We start from the raw sequence: 21,196 nt of genomic DNA on the forward strand, positions 1-21,196 counted from the left end.
ATCAGGCTCCTCCTGTCAAAGCATATACTGTGTGTTCATATATGTCTTCAAAATTGATGTTAGAAGCAGGAAAAATGAGCATAAGTATTTGAGCCAGTTTGACAAATCGTGATGTCTAGATGACTGAGTCAGAGCACCTCCAAAACTGCATCTCTTGTGGGATGTTCCTGGTCTGCATCTATCAAAAGTGCTCCAAGAAAGGAACAGTGGTAAACTGGCAAAAGGGTCACAAGCTGCCGAAGCTCATTGATGCACGTGGGGAACGAAGGCTGGACCGTGTGGTCCGATCTAACAGACAGCTGCCGTAGCTCAAATTGCTGAAGTTAGTGGTGTTTAATGCTCAACAGGTCAGGACTGTTTTGGTAGCAAAAGGGGGACCAACACAATATTAGGCAGGTGTTATGCCTGATCGTGTGTACGTATGTGTGTGTATATGTGTATATATATATATATATATATATATATATATATATATATATATATATATATATACATACACACACACACACATATATATATATATATATATATATATATATATATATATATATATATATATATATATATATATATACACACATATATGTTTTGTCAATGTAACATACTACTGCAGTGACTGAACCTCAGGGTGGTCATGTTCAAATGTACAGTAACATGTACAAGTGGAAAGTTTCAGCACAATGGCTAAGATGTTAGACTCCTGATCAGAAGGTTGAGAGTTCAAATCCCACCATTGTATAGCTGCCATTCCAATGCCCTTAATCAAATGTCTGCCAAATGCCATAAATATAACCACATTTTTCAATACAGCAAAGTTATAGAACACCGTTTAATGTATAAATGAAATTTTACTTTACTAACAATATTATTTGTTGATTTATTAAAGCTAACTTAATGGTTTGAAGAGATTTTTTTTTAAATACTATAAAGAGCTGTGTGTTTTTAGAATATCCATTTTTTGCTGAGACAGTCCAAAAACAGGTTTCTACGAAATAGATTTAATATAGAGCTCATTTCTTTCTCTAGATATATACACTTTAGAGTACCATCATTATATATAATCTCTATTATATACTCGGTCTAGTGATACATGTTATATTCATTGAACAAGGTATAATTTGAACATGATTTGGCCAATTCAAGTCTCTGTTCCCACCTGTCCCTTTACTGACAGTCCAGCAGCGGAGCCACGTCGCATTCCTCCGAACATCATCTGTGAGGAAAAGTCTGCTGTGTCTGTACTCTACATAGTGTCTGATGCTGCAGAGTGATCAGAAATACAAATGCAACTTGGACACTTTTACTTTTTCCCCTCTCGCCTGGTGGCATTTTTGTCCAAGGATGTGTGGGTCAGATGATTTATAGGCAGCATTTGAAAAAGGTGTTCGTTTCTTTTCCTTCAAGTCTTTTTCACTTGTCTTTCAGAAAGCATCAATTTTAAGACACAAACTTTATACAACACGCACACAACAATTTGAATACACAAATAAAAGCTGTCCTTTTATATGGACAGCTCCAGACATCAACATATTAGCAGCTTTGCCTATATTAGGTATCAAATTCTAAAAAAAAAAAAAAAAAAAAAAAAGTTTGTCATATATATATATATATATATATATATATATATATATATATATATATATATATATATATATATATATATATATATATATATATATATATAAATTTGATATATTTCTTTGTCCAAAATCCCAGGCAGGCTGCCAGTCTCTCGGTTTTACTGTTTCCCAGATTCAGCCACGTTAACAGAAATACACCGACACTGTTTGACCCGCTGGATCTTCCTGTGCCGGAAGGGTGGTTGCAGGTCGGGGCAGTCCAGCTCCACCGTGAGCGTGGTGAAACGGTGTGGCCGGCAGAAGGCGCACGACTGGAACGACTCCTGCTCCTTCTTGACGTGCCGTGGGATGTAGAAGGAGTTGCACTGGCCGTAACAGAAGCGGTTGATGACCGTGCGGCTCAGGCACCCCTCATGGTTTACGGTTTGCCTCAGGGGCTGTGTCTTGCACCAGTCGCTCTTCAGGTACTTCCTTTCCGTCACCACCAGGGCTTCCTGACTGGAAGCCAGCACTTCCTGTTTTCGGCCACGGCGATCGGACGTGTTTGAGCTGGTTTTGTACGGTGATGGGATCGAGCCTTGTGGGCGGTTTTTGCGACTCTCAGACACGACACACAGCACACCGGCCAGGAGAACCCAAAACAGCAGCTTGCAGCACATCCTGAGGGCCAGAAACAACAGGCATTAGCACTTCCTCCAGACCTTAAGGGCTTCCAGATAGTTCAAAGATACATTTACGGCATTTAAAGTGTTTTATATGTGTCACGTGTATGTAATTCTTTCTTTGCATATCCCAGTGATTTTAGAAAGCTAGGGTCAGCCATGATTCAGCACTCCTGGAGTGTTAAGGACCTTGCTCAAGGATGGGAGCTTGGCAATACCAGGGCTTGAACCCCCGATCAGTCGTTCGGTAACCCAGACGCTTAACCATCTCCCCAGATGCCCTTTAGCAGACACCTTAATTCAGAGCGACTTACAATTCTCTTATTCATACAGTTGAGCAGTTGATAGCAACTTGGTGGTAGAAGTCCAACACTTTAACCATTGAGCTACAACTTCAATACAAAAGGGTTGCTGCTAAAGTATTTCTGAGGTAAATCTGAATTAAAAATATGGCTGAAATTTTACATGTTAATGCAGGCCTTCATTTGGGTTTAAATTAAACATTTAATTCAAGTCAACACAGGGTTCTGCAGTCTTAAAAAGTCAACAACAAAAAAAAAGTATTTTGCTGTTCTAGGTCTTAAATCATTGATATGCTCATGCAGCACTTTACAATGTTGTTTTTTTTTTTTTAGTTTCCGTGGTGGTGTAGTTCTAGTTCTTTTGCTGGGTCCAAATATAATTTTCTGTATCACGACTACACATGAGACCAACATGCAACAGCCAATCAGTTTTCTGTTATTGGCGCGAATCGCTCTTGAATTGTACCATAGACATAAAACATTTATTTTTCAGCTGAAGGAAGTGCAAGTTGAGCGATACTTGTCTTGAATTTGGGCCTCAGTTAGGGCCAGTCGCTAACAACGTATTTGTGTTTTTTATGTCGTGATACAGGTCTTAATCTTGATTCTTAATAATTTAAAAAAGTCTAAAATTTGATTTGGTAAAACCTGCAGAAACCCTGCACCATCACTGAAATATTCTACAGCTCTCAAAGATCCTCAGGGATCAATATTGACATCCCTTTCACTGTTGTAATCCAATCTCAAATGAACAACACTAATGCTGGCTTTAATGGATTCAATAAACCTCTAGATTCTGTATTTAGAGTCCCCAATCCCACTCCTGAGAACTGCCTGACAATTTTTACATTCTAACACGCTACAAATTGAAACAGCAGGCCAAACACAACATTCCACAAGACAATTAGGCTTGACTTTGACAACCGTGCCCCTACCATGTTTTTGGCAAAGCTTGAGTGTATACTTTTCCGAGACCTTGATCTAGTCTCACCAGGATCTCGGATTTGGCAAACTGCGGCGTGCTCCTCGAATAATTACAGTAACTAGTGTCATTAAAATATCAGATGTGCAGTAATTACAGTTATCTATGAACTCGTGTGCCTGGGGACCTTCTTCAGAATGTTTTTTTTCCCCCTCAGCCTAACACATGATTCAAATAATGAAAGCTTTGTAATTAACTGATTAGTTGAATCAGGTGCATCCTACCAGGGAAGCCATTAGGCGCTGCAGTCTATGAGTTCACTGAAACTGGAGTGGGATTTTGTTAATGCCAGCACCATGAGACGGCACGATTCAGACTCCTCAGCTTTGTTAAAACTGTCTCACATTACTGACTGTCACAGAGTTTACTCCCAGCTCTGCCACATCGGATCCAACTGATGACTCCAAACTTATAACTAGTCCCAATTCCCAACACACCTGAGCAAAGTCATGGGCTCATTTCACCTACCATGACTTGACTCGGATGCTTTGGGAATTAAAAAATCTTTCAATTTTGCAGGGCGGATTGATTATCCACGAATTTGGCATTGTCGAGCTTTATGCTGGTAAGCTCTGATCTCCTGGGTTTGAACTGAAGCGAACATTAAACTGTGGTTGATGAGGAAAGAGAGAAGAATTTAGATTTGATGTTTGGGAGCTGGATGTGTACTATAGAACAGATTAATTCAAACATTACATATGTGTATTAGCTTTAGACAGGATTTAAACTCTGTAGGAAAGTGCGTATATATACCTTGCAGGTTTTATTGTATGGTATATGTACACAGCGCAGTAACAGACTCAGTGCAAGTTATCACAAACTCTTGATTGCGGTTGTTGCTGCTAAGGGCGGCCCAACCAGTTATTGGGTTTAGGGGGCAAACACTTTTTCACACAGAGCCATTTAGTTTTGGATTTTGTTTTTCCCCAATAATAAAAACCTTCATTTAAAAAAACTGCATGTTGTGTTCACTTGTTATCTTTTACTAATATTTAAATTAGTTTGATCTGAAACATAAAAGTGACAAACATGCAAATAAAATAAAATAAATAAATAACTGTTTCACGCCACTGTATATAATAATTATACATATATTTACATACAGGTAGTCCCTGAGCTACGCTGGTTCAACATACAATTTTTTGATCTTACAATGACGATCGCAATACGAAAAATGTTAAAATATTAACATTTTTGCACTACATTTTAATTTCCGTACAATATGTTGGGGTGCTGCCAGGATGTTCACGTCTCCAGCCTTGTGAGATGCCTTACACTCTTACCAGCGGTTGATGGAGTTCAGTTGTCTTGGTGTTACAGCACATTCTTTCTGTGGTTTTGGTGTTTCAAAGGCCAAATCTAGCTCTTGTCTCTCCCTTTATTTATTTATTTATTTGTCTGTTGCCGTTGCCGGACACTGAAACTGGGTGTATCTGGTTCCACCCTACACTCGCAAACTGGCGTTGATCCACTTGCCTGCTGTCACTTACATAAACAGTATACTGTAAAGTTTATACATTACGGTCGTGTAAATTGCATTATTTTGCTAGTTTATGTACTGTAATGTGTTAATTTAACAAATTACAGTACAGTACCATGTTTCAACTTACTACCTGTGGGTTCTTACAGAGTTGATTTCCTATCTATCTATCTATCTATCTATCTATCTATCTATCTATCTATCTATCTATCTATCTATCTATCTATCTATCTATCTATCCATCCATCCATCCATCCATCCATCCATCCATCCAACCCACCCACCCACCCTAACTCCCGGAGTTATTTAGTTTAGTAGCATTTTATTGCAAATGTTGAGGTAATCTGGCTGTGCACAGACTACAGTGATGACCTACAATTAGCATAATGCTCTAATTTTATTATTATTATTAAAAAATTTTTTTAAAGGTCAAAATATAGTTTTCCCCTGTGCTTCAACCCCATATCATTGGCTCTTGTAAGCGTATCTTTGCAGATGGCCTTACTCAGTGATGCCTCCTCAAAAGAGCATATGTAAAACAAAGTCATTTGTCCATTGTAGGCTTGCATGACCTAGACGTTTGCTATTATTAAAGCCTAACGTGCATGTTTGGTTTTGATGAGGTTTGGTGGTTAAACGAAACTTTTCCTCTGAACAATCATCTCTAATGCATTCCTACACCGAAATGCCTGACGAGCTATAGTTCCATCAAACGGCGCGGTGTTTGCTTTCTTAGAAAGAGGAAATGAATGTCATAGAAGGACGAAATTAACTTAATTGAGCCATTACCGCGGCCTGGCTAATTTGTCAGTTTTAAAAAACGTCGTTAAAATAAACACGTTCATTAATCAGCGAGCGAAGCTCCGGCAAAAACGCAGAGCAAAGGAAGTTAATTGCGGCGAGTTTGACTCCTTCGGAGAAACAGTTACCGCTTTTGCTTGGGCTGCTGGTGACAAATGCGACGAATATGTAAACATTCTCAGAGGCTCCGTAGCGTTAGGAGTGGGCACACACGGTGCTAGCTCGACTCGTTCATCTCCCTCACACCAGAAAGTGTTAGGGCCACGAGTATCACGCAAGCTATTCTTCTGAAGCGTGACGTTCATCCCTAACCCCAGCACCACCACCCCCCCATTCTCATCCGTCCCCACTCCTCAATCATGTTTTTCATGACTTGGAATGTCTCTAGGGGTCAAGCTAAGCTTTTGCGGTGTTTTTTTTCGTCCTCTAAGAGTTTCATATTGTTTCCTGAGCGGGCAGGAAGACACAGATTAAGCTTAATTTGTCACTTTGTCCATGGGCAGCAGGACCAAAGAGACGGCGGCCGAGGATGATTACATTTCAGGCACGAGAGAAAGCTATCTGTCAATCACATGGACATCTTTGCAGCAGATGTGGCAGCTCTGGGGCTGAGTCAGTCTTGGAAAAGAAACATTTATAAAAAAAATTTAATGAGAGAATTAAACGATCATCCTCGCTCGGCCTTTTCTTTAGCTTATCGCTTTTTCCATCTAATCTCGATTTGAGCTTAAATATTTCTAAAATGTTAGAATGGGTTTTCTTGCCCATAAGGCACTGGTGTGTTGTCGGACGGCCTCGATCGAGCATGACCGTGTTTTTCCTCGCCTGTTCACGAGGCTGACTCTCCTAACCCCGCATAACTGGGAACTCCTCTTCAGACGCCGCTTCAGAGGAGCTCTTAAGCGTTGTCAAAATAAGTAGCCGGTTGTGAGTCTGCGGTCTGGCAGGCCGTGGATGTTTGCTCAAAAGATGATGAATGCAGCCCTGAGTCACCACGTCAACGTGTCTTGGCCTCCGAAGTTTTGCCGTGACACCATGGCCTCGGCTGAGGCTCCTCGTATATCTGAGCAAGGACAAGCCCCCACTCTGTCTTCCTCTATTTCACTCTGATCTCTCATCGCCACACGGCTCAGTATTAAGTGTACTATTCGATGAGAAGGGTCGGTCGAATTTGGAAACCTTTTCGATCAATCATGGGGTCAGACCTTGCATAACTCGCCAAGGTTTAAAATGTAAAACAATAACGTGTAACCCGAGTCCAAATCACGTTTAAGGGTTAAACCGTGACAGCTGGTCAAATCTAATGAGTGGTGAATTTTATCCTGAAGTACCCGAGTTGTGCTTCGTCAAAGTGTCCATGCAGGAGGAGGAGAAGTGAAGCTTTCAGCTCTGCTTCAAATTCGGTTCTCCTCCAATTTCTCTCCCTGCTACATCTACCCCCTGATCTGTAGAACCATCTGACCTTGTCATAAATGTCTAATATGGTTAGATCTGATCTTCTGAAGTTGTGTAGAGAAAGATTCTGGTACAGAGGTGATGGAAAAAAATTTCCCTAGATGTCCAAACAGCTGGGCCGTTAATCTTCAAATGACGAGTAAAGGCCTACTGTACCTCTTCCTGAAAAACCTAAAATAACCCCCCCCCATGTTCATTGACTGCGTTTACTAAATGTGCTTACTAAGTTCGGGTCGCATTTTTGGAGGCTTTCCTTTAAATCCAGAAGCTAATTCAGGATCTAGATTTGTATTAAGTTGTATAGGAAATGTAGGTTTTCTGTTGGAACGTTTTGCTTAGACATCTATTCCAAAAGGTCATGCCCTCCACTTTCTCTCTAAAATCTTTGGCTCTGCTAGTCCCTGACCCCAGCACACCAGCCACTGTTTGCGCGAGGCTTAGCGTTATCCTCCTCGTCGCCCGAGAAGCATCGCTTATCTGTATTCGGAGGTTTTACTTTGTTTGATCCGCGCTTAGGTGGATAGTAGTACTTTATGTACGGCTGTTTAACTCCTCAATACGCCGCTGATAAGAGCCAGTTCAGTAAGTCAGCCCAGGAACACGGTGTCTCTGAGAGATTTCTTGTCGAGCGAATAATGACCCTCAGCATGCAAGTGTTTGAAGCGAATTCCTCAGTGACTCCGTTCCAAGCGGAATGAGTGTGAGGAAAGGGGCAGATTGAAATATTTCCCCATTGCTCATTTGAGATAATAATGTGGTTTTGAAAGCCAACTTGTCTCTTTTTGAAGAAAAAAAAGAAACGAATGCAAACTCCCGGAGTTATTTCGGTAAATAATACGCCGGCACAGACAGGCCTCAAATTAATAGTATATTATCAAACGCTCAATCATAGTTTGGGCTTTTTTTCTTTCAACCAGCGCGGATTCCAGCCCATTTGCTATGAAAACAAGCGTGAGGTGTGTTAATGTTCCACAGTAGATGGGGCTGCTCTCAGGATGCCTCAGGCTGTTGGGGCATTGGCATGCAACCACAACACACCCCTGTCACCCCAAAACAACTCCCATAACCCCCTACATGCACGCACACACACACAGACTACTTTCCATAATTGCCACCAGCTGAGTGCTGTTTCTACAAAGGCTGAGAAACACACATCAACCTCGTCCTCCTCCTCCACCTCCTCCTCCTGCTCACACACATGCGAACCAGTAATCTCGACTCTGACTTATGTACTTAGTGTAGTCGAAAGCATCTATGAGTGTGTTAATGTTCTGAGCATGTGTGCCGCATATTGAAGAATGTGTGTTTGGGATCTGGGCTCCTGAAGGTGCCCTGTGCTTTATCAGGTTGAGTAAACCACCAACGTGGAAAGTTAAATACGCTGTAATGAAAAAACGCTGCCGTTCTCAAGGTCAGGAACATGGTCGAGCTCGATACGTAGTGCTATACACTAAACTTAGAGCTTTGATAAAAATCCTGCATTCAGGCATGTAAAAACCGAGACTGCTCGGATCGGTGTGTTATATATCGCTCTATTCCAACTCCTCGAACGAGCGATGACGCACTTTCAGTCGGTTACGCAGTCAAAATGACCTGGATGACCGGAAATCTTCTATACTCCAGTGATTCATTAGAATTCCCCTGCACTTATTCAAAAAAATAATAATATATAAAACATGAATCAGTGAGTAATGCTGGAAAAAATATTTCAACTGATTGGTCACACTGACAAAAAGTTGATAAATTCTGTTCAGTTTGGTCCATTATGTCTAGGAAAAGTGTGTGTTTCATGTCGTTTGTTATTATCAACACTCTTAATGCAGGGCTGAGATTTGGTGGTTCAAATATAGCTTGGGTGGTGTCACTCCTGGACACCAGGAGGATCAAGGTTCAGGTGAGACCCCCTAAGCAGAAGCCTGGGGCGGAGAGAAGGGCGGAGCTTGCACTTTCATAACCCTTCCTGTTCTTTCCCACCTCTTTCAAAATCCACGCAATACAATATGTGCCTAATGTGTGTGTTTTTTTTCCCCACTTGTAAATCTCATGACGCCCCCGAGCTACATAAATAGGAAGCAGTGAGAACGAATCTGAATGAAGTAATGAAGCAGATCTCTGGTCAATTCGAATGCTTCCAAACTGGTTCGAGTCTGGTGTGGGCTGTGTCTGGTAGTGGTGGTGAGTTTGAGAGGTGGTGTTGCTCTGTGTGTGATGAGGTGGAGATGAAAGTCCTAAGGAGAAGATGAGGGATGAATGGAGGAGGAGGAGGAGGTGGTGGAGAAATATTTTTTTTATTTTTGGCTGCTGTTTGCTTAATAAAAGTATCATTTCCATGTCCACTCACTTACTTAACCCTTCAGACCTTTTGATTTGTGAGTCCAGATTCGAACCCAGGCTGCTCTGGTAACGCAGTCACCATGGCAACTATATTGCGACTTGAGTTTCGAGAAGCTCGAACTCAGGACCTGCTGCATCATTTAAAAAAAAAACGTGGCAACCACTACACTTTGCGAGAGCTGGGCTTGAAAACATGCTAGGGGCTTTTTTTTTATTTTTTATTTATATATATATATATATATATATATATATATATATATATATATATATATATATATATATATAAGTACTGCGTTCCCATGAACTTGCGAATGGAGGAATGGAGGAAATGTCCTATTTAAACCTGTAGATTTCAGTGAAAGAATCTACAAAGAAAAAGTGCTGGGATTGGAATTGGAACTAACTAAACCTTGGAACCACACCTTTGCCACACCTTCATGACCTTTTGTTGGAGGTCAGTGGTGTGTTGCTTTAGCAGAGCCTGGAGAGGGTGATAGGTGTGCTTTTGTAAATCATCCAGATCCTTAATTTCCTAAATTGATCTTATTATCGAATTGTTTGTAAACAGTGGTTTTGTTTGTTGTGTTTATTGGAGCCTGGAGAGGGTGCTAGGTGTGATTATGTAGAACTTCTAGAACATGCTTTAACCAAATTGGTCTTATAGGGTGGAAATGGCAGGTTTTTATTTTTAATCTTAGAGCCACACCTTTAAACCAACTCCTGTTCATAAATCCCCCCTCCCCCCAAGATGTGGCAACTGGTAATTTTGTATTTCATCCACAACCTGATTTTACCAAACTAGTCTAAAAGATGTAGAGTTATTTAATTTATTATTTATTCATAATTTAATTCATATTGTTTTTTTGTATTTCTTTTTCTTTTTTTATCTTAGAACTACACTTTAAAAATTATAACGCCTATCTATCTCAGACCAGTGATGTGATGCTTTAAAGAAGAAGCCTGGAGAAAGTTCAGGGTGGGATTTTGTTGACCATCTCAACCTGTTCACTCCAAATTGCACTAATTGGTGAATTAAAAAAAAAAACCCAACCTGAGGTGCTAAAATGAAGCCTGAAGAGGGTGGGGTGTGTGTGTGTGTGTTTGCGTGTGTGTGTTTGCGTGTGTGTGTCTCTCTGAAATTGTACATCATCCACACCCTGTTTTTTCTAGAATTGGTCTAATTAGTGTTAGCTGTTAATTTTTTTACCACACCTCTTGATAAGAATCCTCTTTATTTTTTTTAATCATTGCTTTACACGACCTCCTGATCATGACTTATTGTTTGAGGTCAGTGTAAGTCTATAGTATGGAATAAAGAGGAAGCTTGTGTGTGAGTGATGAGTCACTCATTAACGATTCATTTATTTGGAACAAGTCTTTAATGTGACTCAGAAGAACTGCAGTACTTCATTTCATGAGTCCTCTGGTGCGAGTCGTTCGTTCTTGTGTCACGTGACTCCCATAGATGCTATGATTAAAAGAAGAAAATGAACTAAATGACAAAAGATCTGTTCATTTTTATGAATGAGATTCAAAGAACCAAGTCACTAAAATAATACGATCTTCCCATCATTAATTTGTGGCTGTAGACCTACTAGTTAAAATGGACAAATTGTGCAGAAAGACTAAAAAAAATAAGAATTATAATAATATATAATGTGAATTTGTATGAATAACCATGAAATTGAGAGTCAGTGACTTATTTATTTTTTTTTTGCTCAAGTATTATAGTAGAAGTTTTCTGCTTGAGGACACCTGCTGCACATTGAGTATAATTCATGCTTCTCTTCAGTGTAATACTGAATATGCAGTCTAACTTACACTAACCTATTAAATACTGTAAAAAAAATTACACTTCCCCAGTCAAATGCATGGTAGCGATGATAATGATGTAATACCTTTGAATTCTGGATTCACTCCATACCATCAGCATGCTTTAATCCAGATATATACCTGATCCCTGCAAGCAGCCAACTCCGAAACCCACACACACACACACATTACGTGTTTCCAGACCGAATCCAACCAACTCTTTAACATGGGACGCATCGCTATAAAACTCCTCATTAACTACAGTCGAGTGCCACTGATACCAATTTAATCACTGCAGTAAAGGAGCTTTATTAAGCAAACACACTCGCTTTCTCCAAACACTCGCGGTTAAAGAGCTGGACTTCTTTCCCAATGTTGACTTACGAATTGAAGTGCAGTGTGTGAGACTGTAATCTAATAGAGATTTAATCTACTGTACATTTGTGAACTCGCTGCACTGAAATAATCACAGGGTTGTAGGCGCGCAGTCTTAGCATCTCTGTTAGCATACGTACAGCATTCGTGCATTAATCGAAATGAGCTAAACGAGGTAGACGAAAGCAAGACAAAAATCCCTTTTCTTTTACTTACTTCAGAGGCAAGCAGCACCATCTTTTTATATATATATCCTTTTAAATGGTGCTAATATTTAATAAAATCTCCATGTGTGTGTCTAATCTGGACACATGTCTTTATAATAATAGTAGTAGTACAAATTTAATGGCATGTCAGTAACTCAGACAAAATCCAAGTTACAAAAGTACAAGCGTTACATAGATACAGTAAAACGAATGCAATAAAAGTTGAAACCAATCAAACAGAAGAAGAATATAGCAGCTGAGGTTATATACAATGCTTTCCTTTTACATATAATAGATCATTTAAAGAACTTTTCTGGTGATATCATGAGGAACAAGATCCTAGAGAGAGTTTACTACATCTTTTCTACTGACATTAAAAGCCAGAAAGTTTACTCAAATATGTTTAATAGAGAGAAGACCCTATATATATATATATATATATATATATATATATATATATATATATATATATATATATATATATATCTGGTTGGGTCTTTACCTATAAGCAGAAAGCAGTGTGTGTACCACATCTATTGAACATTGAGGATTGAAAGTTTTTCAGGCGAATCAGAGTCAAATTTTAAGTTCATAACTTAATATGTATATTTATTAAAATGTTCTTTTTTTATTTAGATTTTAATAATATTACTGTAAACAACTGCAATCAACAATTTCCTTATTGGATCAATAAAGTATTCAGATTTTGTGATTCTAATGATGATAAATTTGTCAATGTAAATGAGATTAAATCCAATTTCATTGAAATTATGTACTGCTGAGGTGAAATCACACACACTGGCATATTCCCAACATGCCGTGCAGTGCGTTTTAACCCTTTAATCTCAGGCTTGTTGTGGAAAGCGATGAAATTGAAAAACACAGATTACTGACCAGACCAAATCGGCTTTGCCCAACAGTGCAAGGTGGAGCAGTCACGGACCCCCGGCAAACACAAATCATTAATCGGATCATTGACTGCTTTAACGCTCGTCTCACTACAATACACAGATTCCCAAACACACTCTGGGCTTTTTTTTTCTTTTTTTTTCTTCCACAAAATAATGGGTGTTTCAGTTGATCAGATTGACCTCACCATGAAAATATTCAAACACATGACTCTTCCTTCCTTCTACTCCTTCTATCTACTCCTTCTATCTTTATTCTACCCTAAACCTACCCTAAAAATTCTACCCTAAACCTTCTATCTAAACCTACCCAAATACATTGTATACACACACACACACACACACACACACACACACACACACAATGTTGTATTCAGTCTGTCAGTATTTTGGTCATCATGTATGTGTGTGTGTGTGTGTGTGTGTCTAACAGAAGAGTAAAAGACCATTTCATAAGGAAGATCACTTACCTCCTGTCTGCAGTGGTCCAGTTCTCAGTGTGCGAGTGTGTATGTGTTGTGTTGTGTTTGTGTGTGTGTGTGTGTGTGTGTGTGTGTGTGTATTCCGGCAGTGGTCAGGGTGAGGGTGCTGGTGTGTTGGTAGCTCGTGGACTGAAAGCTGCTCTGATGCCCATGGAAGAAGGAGGATTTGTCAGGATCAGTCAAGACGCGCCTCTGGCGTGGTGTCTCTGTGTCTCCAGACGTCGGAGGAGAACTTCAAGAGTGTTCTTCTGCACGCCTTCTGTCCTGCTCAGTGGGATGGAGTTTTTCTAGCTGTCTCTCTGAGTCACTGTTCTTCCCTCTGTCTTTCTCTCTCCCTGCTGTGTTTGAACTCTTGTTTCTGGCTCTTCTCCGTCACCCGCATGTGGATCTTATCAAACCGCAGGATTTCTATTGGCTCTGATCACCAAACAAATCAGACTCTCTCTCTCTCTCTCTCTCTCTCTGCTTCCCTTTCCTCTTGCTTTCTCTGACTTTATTCCTCTCTCTACCCCCCTCTTTCTTTTCCTCTACTTTTGACACGCCCACTTCTACCTTCATTTTTTTTTTTTTAAATCATTCTCTCTCTCTCTCTCTCTCTCGCTAACTTCCTCACACACACACACACACACACACTTTTGCACAGAGCCGCTCATCAATGTGTCACCCTAAATGGGAGGAGGATCAAAGTCGTCTCCAAAAGCCATGACTATGAGCATTAAATTCTCGTGATCCTGCTCAGGTGGCTTCATTACTTACAGAAGACTCTTTACACTTATTTATTTATTTATTTATTTATTTATTTATTTGCATTCTGTAACAGCTATAGCATGATCTTCCATGTGGTTACTGGAATAAAAATGGAAAAGAGTAGATATTATTTCGGGATTTCTCATCTTTGCTGTAGGATTTAAGAATATGTGTACAGTTTTAAAGAGGTATTTGATCAGGATATAAAAGGATGTTTTGAAGATTTCTTTGAGGGAAGTGTGAAAATCTGGGAAAAGCCTAAAAAAAATGAATCAAAAGAAAAGAATGACTCCGGTGTTAAATTAAATGTTATAAAAAATAAACAATCTACTGAACTATTAAATTCTCTATGGAATTATATTCTATTAAATTATGCAGTTACTATCAGTCATATTTTTGTATTATTTTTGTTTTTAATATTATTAATGTAAATTTTGAATTCAATTAATTAAATCCATTTAAGCCAAAAGTTTAGCTGAACAGATTGAAGCTACTCGAGCTGGAGGAATAAAAATATACAAACACGATGATAAATATGAAGCTTTTAACGGGTTTTAACAGCAAATCAATTTTGCTGCAGTAAACTGCTAAAGAAAAACCTGATTTTAAATAATTAGTTTGGCTGATTTTTCCAGTCTCTTGTGAATAGCATTATAGATCAAACAACTTATAGGGAATTGTTTTTGTGGAGTTTTTGTGGAGTTTTATTAATAGGAAAAAACAAACAAAAAAAACAAACAAAAAAAAAAAAATATATATATATATCAAATTAAGTAAAAATGTTAATACAGTACAGTACTGTATACATAAAATAGCATATTTGGTTTGGCGTCTGTTTATGTTGGTTTTTATATATAATTATTTATCCCATTTATATATATATATATATATATATATATATATATATATATATATATATATATATATATATATATATATATATATACATATGAGAACTGACTACACAGTATTGCTATAAATCTCTGATGTAAATGTATCACACAAACAATTTATTACAACAATTGTATTGAAACAATTTCCAACAAATATCTTCTACGTGTTTTCTTTAAGGATTAATCACTATGGTTGGCTCTTTCACCTGATGCAGCTCATAAATGGCCTGATAACATGCTCATCAATGCAACCCGGAATGACAGAACAAAGAGAGACATGCAGTGTTTAATTCATTTTCAGTAGAAATGATTGTTGAATTATTGTTTTCTCCTCTCAGGTGTGTTTATGCTTCCTGTAGTTGACTGCAACATTGGTGAGAAATAAATCTCCTGTCTTAGGGTTCTGGCTAATCAATGGATCAAATCCACGCTTCTAGCTCGACTAGCCACTCTATTGTCCCTAGGAGCACATTTCTTCACTGGATGTGTAGGATGGTCTGAAATCCCGTCCCCAGAGTTCCAGGGATATATACTGATCTACCACAATCTGGACCAGGACAAATGAGTACTAGCTGAGGCATTTTATATTTTGTGGTTGTGTATTTATTGTCCTGAACTCGACTGTATTTGCACTTTTTTTTTGTTGTCTTGTGTACTGTGGTCCTGGAGAAAACATTTTGTACCTAATTAAATATATAGAGGAATGTAAAAATGACTACAGTTTTATTATTAATTATGACTATTATTTCTATAAATTGATATAAAAATAGATGTTAATACAATATTAATTCTCTGTTTTTAAAGCAGCAAGTAATCATTACTGGGGTACAAATCATACTACAATTAACAATAATAATAGTAATAATAATAATGGAAATAGAATTAAATGAATAATTTATGTGTACATAATACCAGTTTAAAAATGTAAGATATTTTTGAATTACTTTTAAAGTATTTACTTATAAAAGATGTCAGTATATATTATATTAGACTATATTAAATATGTTCTTCATTGTCTTTGCGGTGTCTTCTCACTCCACACACACACACACACACACACACACACACACACACACACACACACACACACACACACACACACTAGCAGAATAAATTGAGGACTAAAAACTGAAGCTTTTTCGCCCCCTGCTGCTCATATCAGGTATTACATGGACTCTTAAGCCTAACAGAAACATCAGCACCCTGAGCCACGGCCATTTTTCTTCCCCTCGGGATCTCTTTATTGGATTTTGGAATGTATTTACAGAGTCACAGAGTTGATAGTGGAATTCTAGTGACAGAGACGAAGGATTGAACATCACATGGTGCTCGGGGCCCTCTAAACACACCCTGAATACACCCTGAACACACCCTGAACACACCCACAAATAGTTTCCCAAAAACAAATAAAAAAAAAAAAAAAAAAATTAAAACAATGCCAGGCCTCTTAACACTGAGGTGTACATTTAAAGCAAGTTTGACCGTAATAAAAACAAGGAACATGTCTGAAAAAAATTGAGTGCAAATTTCCTCATACTGTGACACAAATACACGCCACCGGCCACTTTATTAGGAACACCGCATCCTTCATGCACTTATGCAATATACACTAATCTCTTAACCATGATTCAACTCTTTAGTGTAAAACATTTAGCATGGATGAAGGTCAGGAGCTTCAGGTAATGTTCAGTACACACGGTTTTAGAATAGAAAATGATCATGTAGTTTAATCCTTAATCCTAATTTTTTTTCCAAGCCTGCTTTCAATGTAGTGTCGGATTGTGGTGTCAGATTTCTGTTCTCGATTCACAGGAGAGGAACTCGATCCAGTCTTCATTTGGTGTAGCCAAATCTTCATTATGGTTTAATGTATTCTACATTTTAAGATGTTTTTCATAATGGTTGTAAAGACTAGTAATTTGAGTTACTATAGCCATTCTGATGTTTGACATGAATGTTACCTGAAGCTCTTGATCTCTGCATCGCTGCCAACTGATTGGCTGATTGAATGGATACTCGATTGAATTGGAAAATGTACAGAGAATACATTTATTGAAATTGTCATTGCGTGTATGCATTATCCTACTCTTTACATACATTACACATACACTGAAATCTTAACGAAATCGGTTTTGAGAGCATTATTTTGGCCATCACATATTTAGGAAATGGTTTGGAGATGAACCGAGTTCACACAGTGTTTCGCTTACACTGCAAATGCACATGGTGGCGCTTTAGTGTCAGTTGTGTACATTATGAATTTAATGCTGAATCACTCACATAGTTTCTGTAAATTTCTAATCCAGTCTTTGTGTATCTTCGAACAGATCCCATATATTTCATTTGACTCTATATTATGTACTGTGAGCTTTATTCTAATCATTGTGCTTCAGAAATCCAATTCCCCTTCATTACATTTCATTCTTTTCCCCCACATACACACCACACATACAGTGTATATACACATCCAGAAAGGATTCGCAGCGCTTCACTTATTTTTACACATTTCGTTATGCTACAGCCTTATTCCCAAACGGATTACATTCATTATTTTCCCCAAAATTCTATTAACAATATCCCATAATGACAATGTGAACAAATAAATTCATTAAAAACAAAACAAAAAAGTATTCACAGCCTTTGCCCTGACACTCAAAATTGAACTCAGTTGCATCCTGTCTCCACTGATCACCTTTGAGATGTTTTTTACAACTTGATTGGAGTCCACCTGTGGTAAATTCAGTTGATTGGACATGATTTGGAAAGGCACACACCTGTCTATATGAGGTCCCAGAGTTAACAGTGCATGTCAGAGCCATGGAGTTCAATAAATTATCTGTGGACCTCTGAGACAGGACTGTATCGAGCCACAGATCAGGAGAAGAGGACAGAAAAATTTCTGCAGCATTGATGGTCCCAATGAGCACAATCATCTGTAAATGGAAGATATTTGAAACCACTAGGACTCTTCCTAGAACTGGCTGTGCGGCCAAACTGAGCGATCGGGGAGAGGAGCCTTACTCAGGGAAGAGACTCTGACTGAAAAAGCTCCAGCATTTCTCTGTTGAAAGAAGAGAACCTTTCAGAACAACAAACATCTCTGTACTCAGGTCTGTACCAATCAGGTCTGTATGATAGAGTGGCCAGGCAGAAGCCACTTCTCAGTGAAAGGCACATGGCAGACCGTCTGGAGTTTACCAAAAGGTACCTAAAAGACTCTCAGACAGTGAGAAGCAAAGATTTAACTCTTTGGCCTGAATGCTAAGCGTCATGTCTGGAGGAAACCAGGCACCGCTCATCACCTGGTCAATACCATCTCTACAGTGAAGCATGGTGGTGGCAGCATCATGCTGAGGGGATGTTTTAGGTGGGAGGAACTGGGAGACTAGTCAGGATAAATAGAAAGATGAATGCAGCATTGTACAAAGACATTCTTGATGAAAACCTGCTTCAGATCTCTTTGGACCTCAGACTGGGGCGATGGTTTATCTTCCAACAGGACAACGACCCTCAGCACAAAGATACAAAACAATCTTCTTTCATGTTGTAATTATTGGGTATCGTTTGTAGAATTTTGAGGAAAGTCATGAATTTAATTCATTTTGGAATAAAGCTGCAACATAACAAAATGTGGAAAAAGGGAAGTGCTGTGAAAACTTTCCGGATGCACTGCACACATACGCTACACATCATGCCGCACTCAACACATCACACTACACACATTCACACACGCACTACATGACACTTCACACGTGCGCACTATACATCACGTTTCACTCAGACACTACACACACACACTCAACACATACAAAACACATCACGCTTCACACATACACATCATGCTTCACACACACTACACACACTTCACATAATTCACTCACACACACACACACACACACATCACAATACACACACATCCCACATTTCAATGTGCACACTACATTCACACTACTCACATATGCTTCAAATCAGACTTCACTCATGCAAACTACACAACGCAGTACAATTTTACATTCACTTGTACGCACCGCACTCGCACTTCACACACTTTTGACATCAGACATTATTGATACACACTACACATCACTCACACACTACACACAACTACAGATCGCCCATTCTCCTGTTTATATACACTGTGTATATATATATATATATATATATATATATATATATATATATATATATATATATATATATATATATATATATATACACACACACACACACACACACACACACACACACACACACACACACACAGCAAGTGGCAGAGTAGCAAAACACTGTTTTAACTGTACTGCTGATCCTATACTGGGTCACAGGGGGAACCAATCTTAAGGGGCACAAGAAATAGAGCTAAGCACAATTGCACACTACAGACAATTTGGAAATGGAGGAAACCCCAAACCTTGGAGGTGTGAGACAAACATGTTAGCAACTATTATTTTTTATTGCTGTTGTTGATAACATACATTTTTTAATTTTTTTATAGGCTGGATGTTTTGCTAAAGCGTGCCAACCCTGGTTACTGATATTAGTACTATTGTTTTCATCTCATTGTTGAAGGAAAAAACACTAAAAAAGCTGAAAATGAGCTGCTGGATTGATTGAGAAACGACATCATAAAGTCTTCAATCACCGATTACAGGGTCATACTAATTGTTCCCTGGATATTAGCATAAGGTAATTGTGATAACCTGCTTTAATATGCTTTCTTTCGTTTTGTTTCAAAAACTGCTGCCAAGAACATATACAAATTAAAATAAAAACAAATAAACATGTTATAAAAATAGCTGTACACTAAGTATCTGGACACCTGACTTTTCTTCTTCACCAAACTGTTACCACAAAGGCATACAAATGTATTTAGTTGAACTAGAAGATCCAAACCTGTTCCAGCATGACAATACCCCTGTGCACAAAGCCAGCTCCATGAAGATCTGCTTAAAAAGGTTTCGACTGGAAGATCTTATGTGACCTGCTATAGAGCTCTGACCTCAACCACATTGAACACCTTTGGAATTAATTAGATGCTGACTGCACTCCAGGCCTCCTCACTGCTCTTACATCAGTGCATCAGACTTTACTAATGTCCTTGTGGTTAAGCACAAACTTCAATGAAGATTATATTAACAGCAAATAGAGATGAATTAAAAAGCACACAGAATCAGTATTGTCTGGTGTCCAAAAACGTTTGCCCATATAGTATATCAATTAAAACCTGAGCTAAATAAAAAACCTGGTTAAATGTAAAATTAGTGAAAGTGAATGTTTTTACATTTTAAGATGACCATTTATTCTGAAAAGGTACACAAGTGCTGTAAATGTGAGTGAGATAAATGCAGTGTATCGCCACACATGCCTACTAATAACATGCATCCATGTCTACACACCAACCTGCAGTACATCACACATCCACTAGAGAGCAGTGTGTAAACAGAGGTGTGAGGATGTGGACGATCCACAGAAACGTCTCAGTGACGTTTAAGGTAAAGAGTGCTAATTTCACTGTAGGAGAGGAGAGGAGAGGAGAGGAGAGGAGAGAAGAGAAGAGAAGAGAAGAGAAGAGAGAGAGAGAGAGGAGAGGAGGAGAGGAGAGGAGAGAAGAGAAGAGAAGAGAAGAGAAGAGAAGAGAAATCCTAGCAAGCGACAAAATCGTCTCAGTGACGTTTAAGGTAAAGAGTGCTAATTTCACTGTAGAAGAGAAGAGGAGAGAAGGAGAAGAAAAGAGGAGAGAAGAGGAGAGGATAGGAGACAAGAGGAGAGGAGAGGAGAGAAGAGAAATCCTAGCAAGCGACAAAATCGTCTCAGTGACGTTTAAGGTAAAGAGTGCTAATTTCACTGTAGAAGAGAAGAGGAGAGGAGGAGAAGAGAGAGGAGAGGAGGAGAGAAGAGAAATCCTAGCAAGCGACAAAATCGTCTTAGTGACGTTTGAGGTAAAGAGTGCTAATTTCACTGTAGAAGAGAAGAGGAGGGGAGAGGAGAGGAGAGGAGGAGAGGTGAGGGGAGAGGAGAGGAGAGAAGAGAAATCCTAGCAAGCAACAAAATCTTGAATAAAGGTGAATTGATCACGTATAAATCTGTAATAAAAAAAAAAAAAAAAAAAAGGATGAAAAATAATCCATTAGAACACCAAAATGTTAATTGTTAAAAAAAATTATCCGTCTATAAAAA

General features: G+C 38.7%; 1 protein-coding gene across 3 annotated transcripts; it reads right to left on the bottom strand.

The window, feature by feature from the left end:
- Positions 1 to 1,669: 1,669 nt before the first annotated feature.
- Positions 1,670 to 13,837, bottom strand: grem2b (gremlin 2, DAN family BMP antagonist b). Of its 3 annotated transcripts, none has more exons than XM_046853033.1 (2): positions 3,536 to 4,399; positions 1,670 to 2,240 (listed from the first exon to the last, which is right to left on the bottom strand). In XM_046853033.1, exons 1-2 carry the CDS (start codon positions 3,595 to 3,597, stop codon positions 1,739 to 1,741), a joined length of 564 nt encoding a protein of 187 aa, XP_046708989.1. In that variant the 5' UTR covers positions 3,598 to 4,399; the 3' UTR covers positions 1,670 to 1,738. The 3 variants fall into 3 exon arrangements, with proteins under 3 accessions (XP_046708989.1, XP_046708991.1, XP_046708992.1); XM_046853035.1 differs by lacking the exon at positions 3,536 to 4,399 and adding an exon at positions 13,368 to 13,837 and having other exon boundaries at positions 1,671 to 2,240; XM_046853036.1 differs by having other exon boundaries at positions 1,671 to 2,240; positions 3,480 to 4,396.
- Positions 13,838 to 21,196: the final 7,359 nt, after the last annotated feature.

The sequence above is a fragment of the Silurus meridionalis genome, chromosome 7 (genome assembly GCF_014805685.1).
Source record: "Silurus meridionalis isolate SWU-2019-XX chromosome 7, ASM1480568v1, whole genome shotgun sequence".
Taxonomy (NCBI): domain Eukaryota; kingdom Metazoa; phylum Chordata; class Actinopteri; order Siluriformes; family Siluridae; genus Silurus; species Silurus meridionalis.

What these genes read in the sequence shown, in the direction of transcription:
- grem2b (XM_046853033.1), bottom strand. Translation starts at nt 3,597, where the DNA reads ATGACACTAGTTACTGTAATTATTCGAGGAGCACGCCGCAGTTTGCCA. An exon ending in TTGCCAAATCCGAGATCCTG is followed by an intron (nt 2,241 to 3,535) that starts GTGAGACTAGAT and finishes TCTGGCCCTCAG; the next exon opens with GATGTGCTGCAAGCTGCTGT.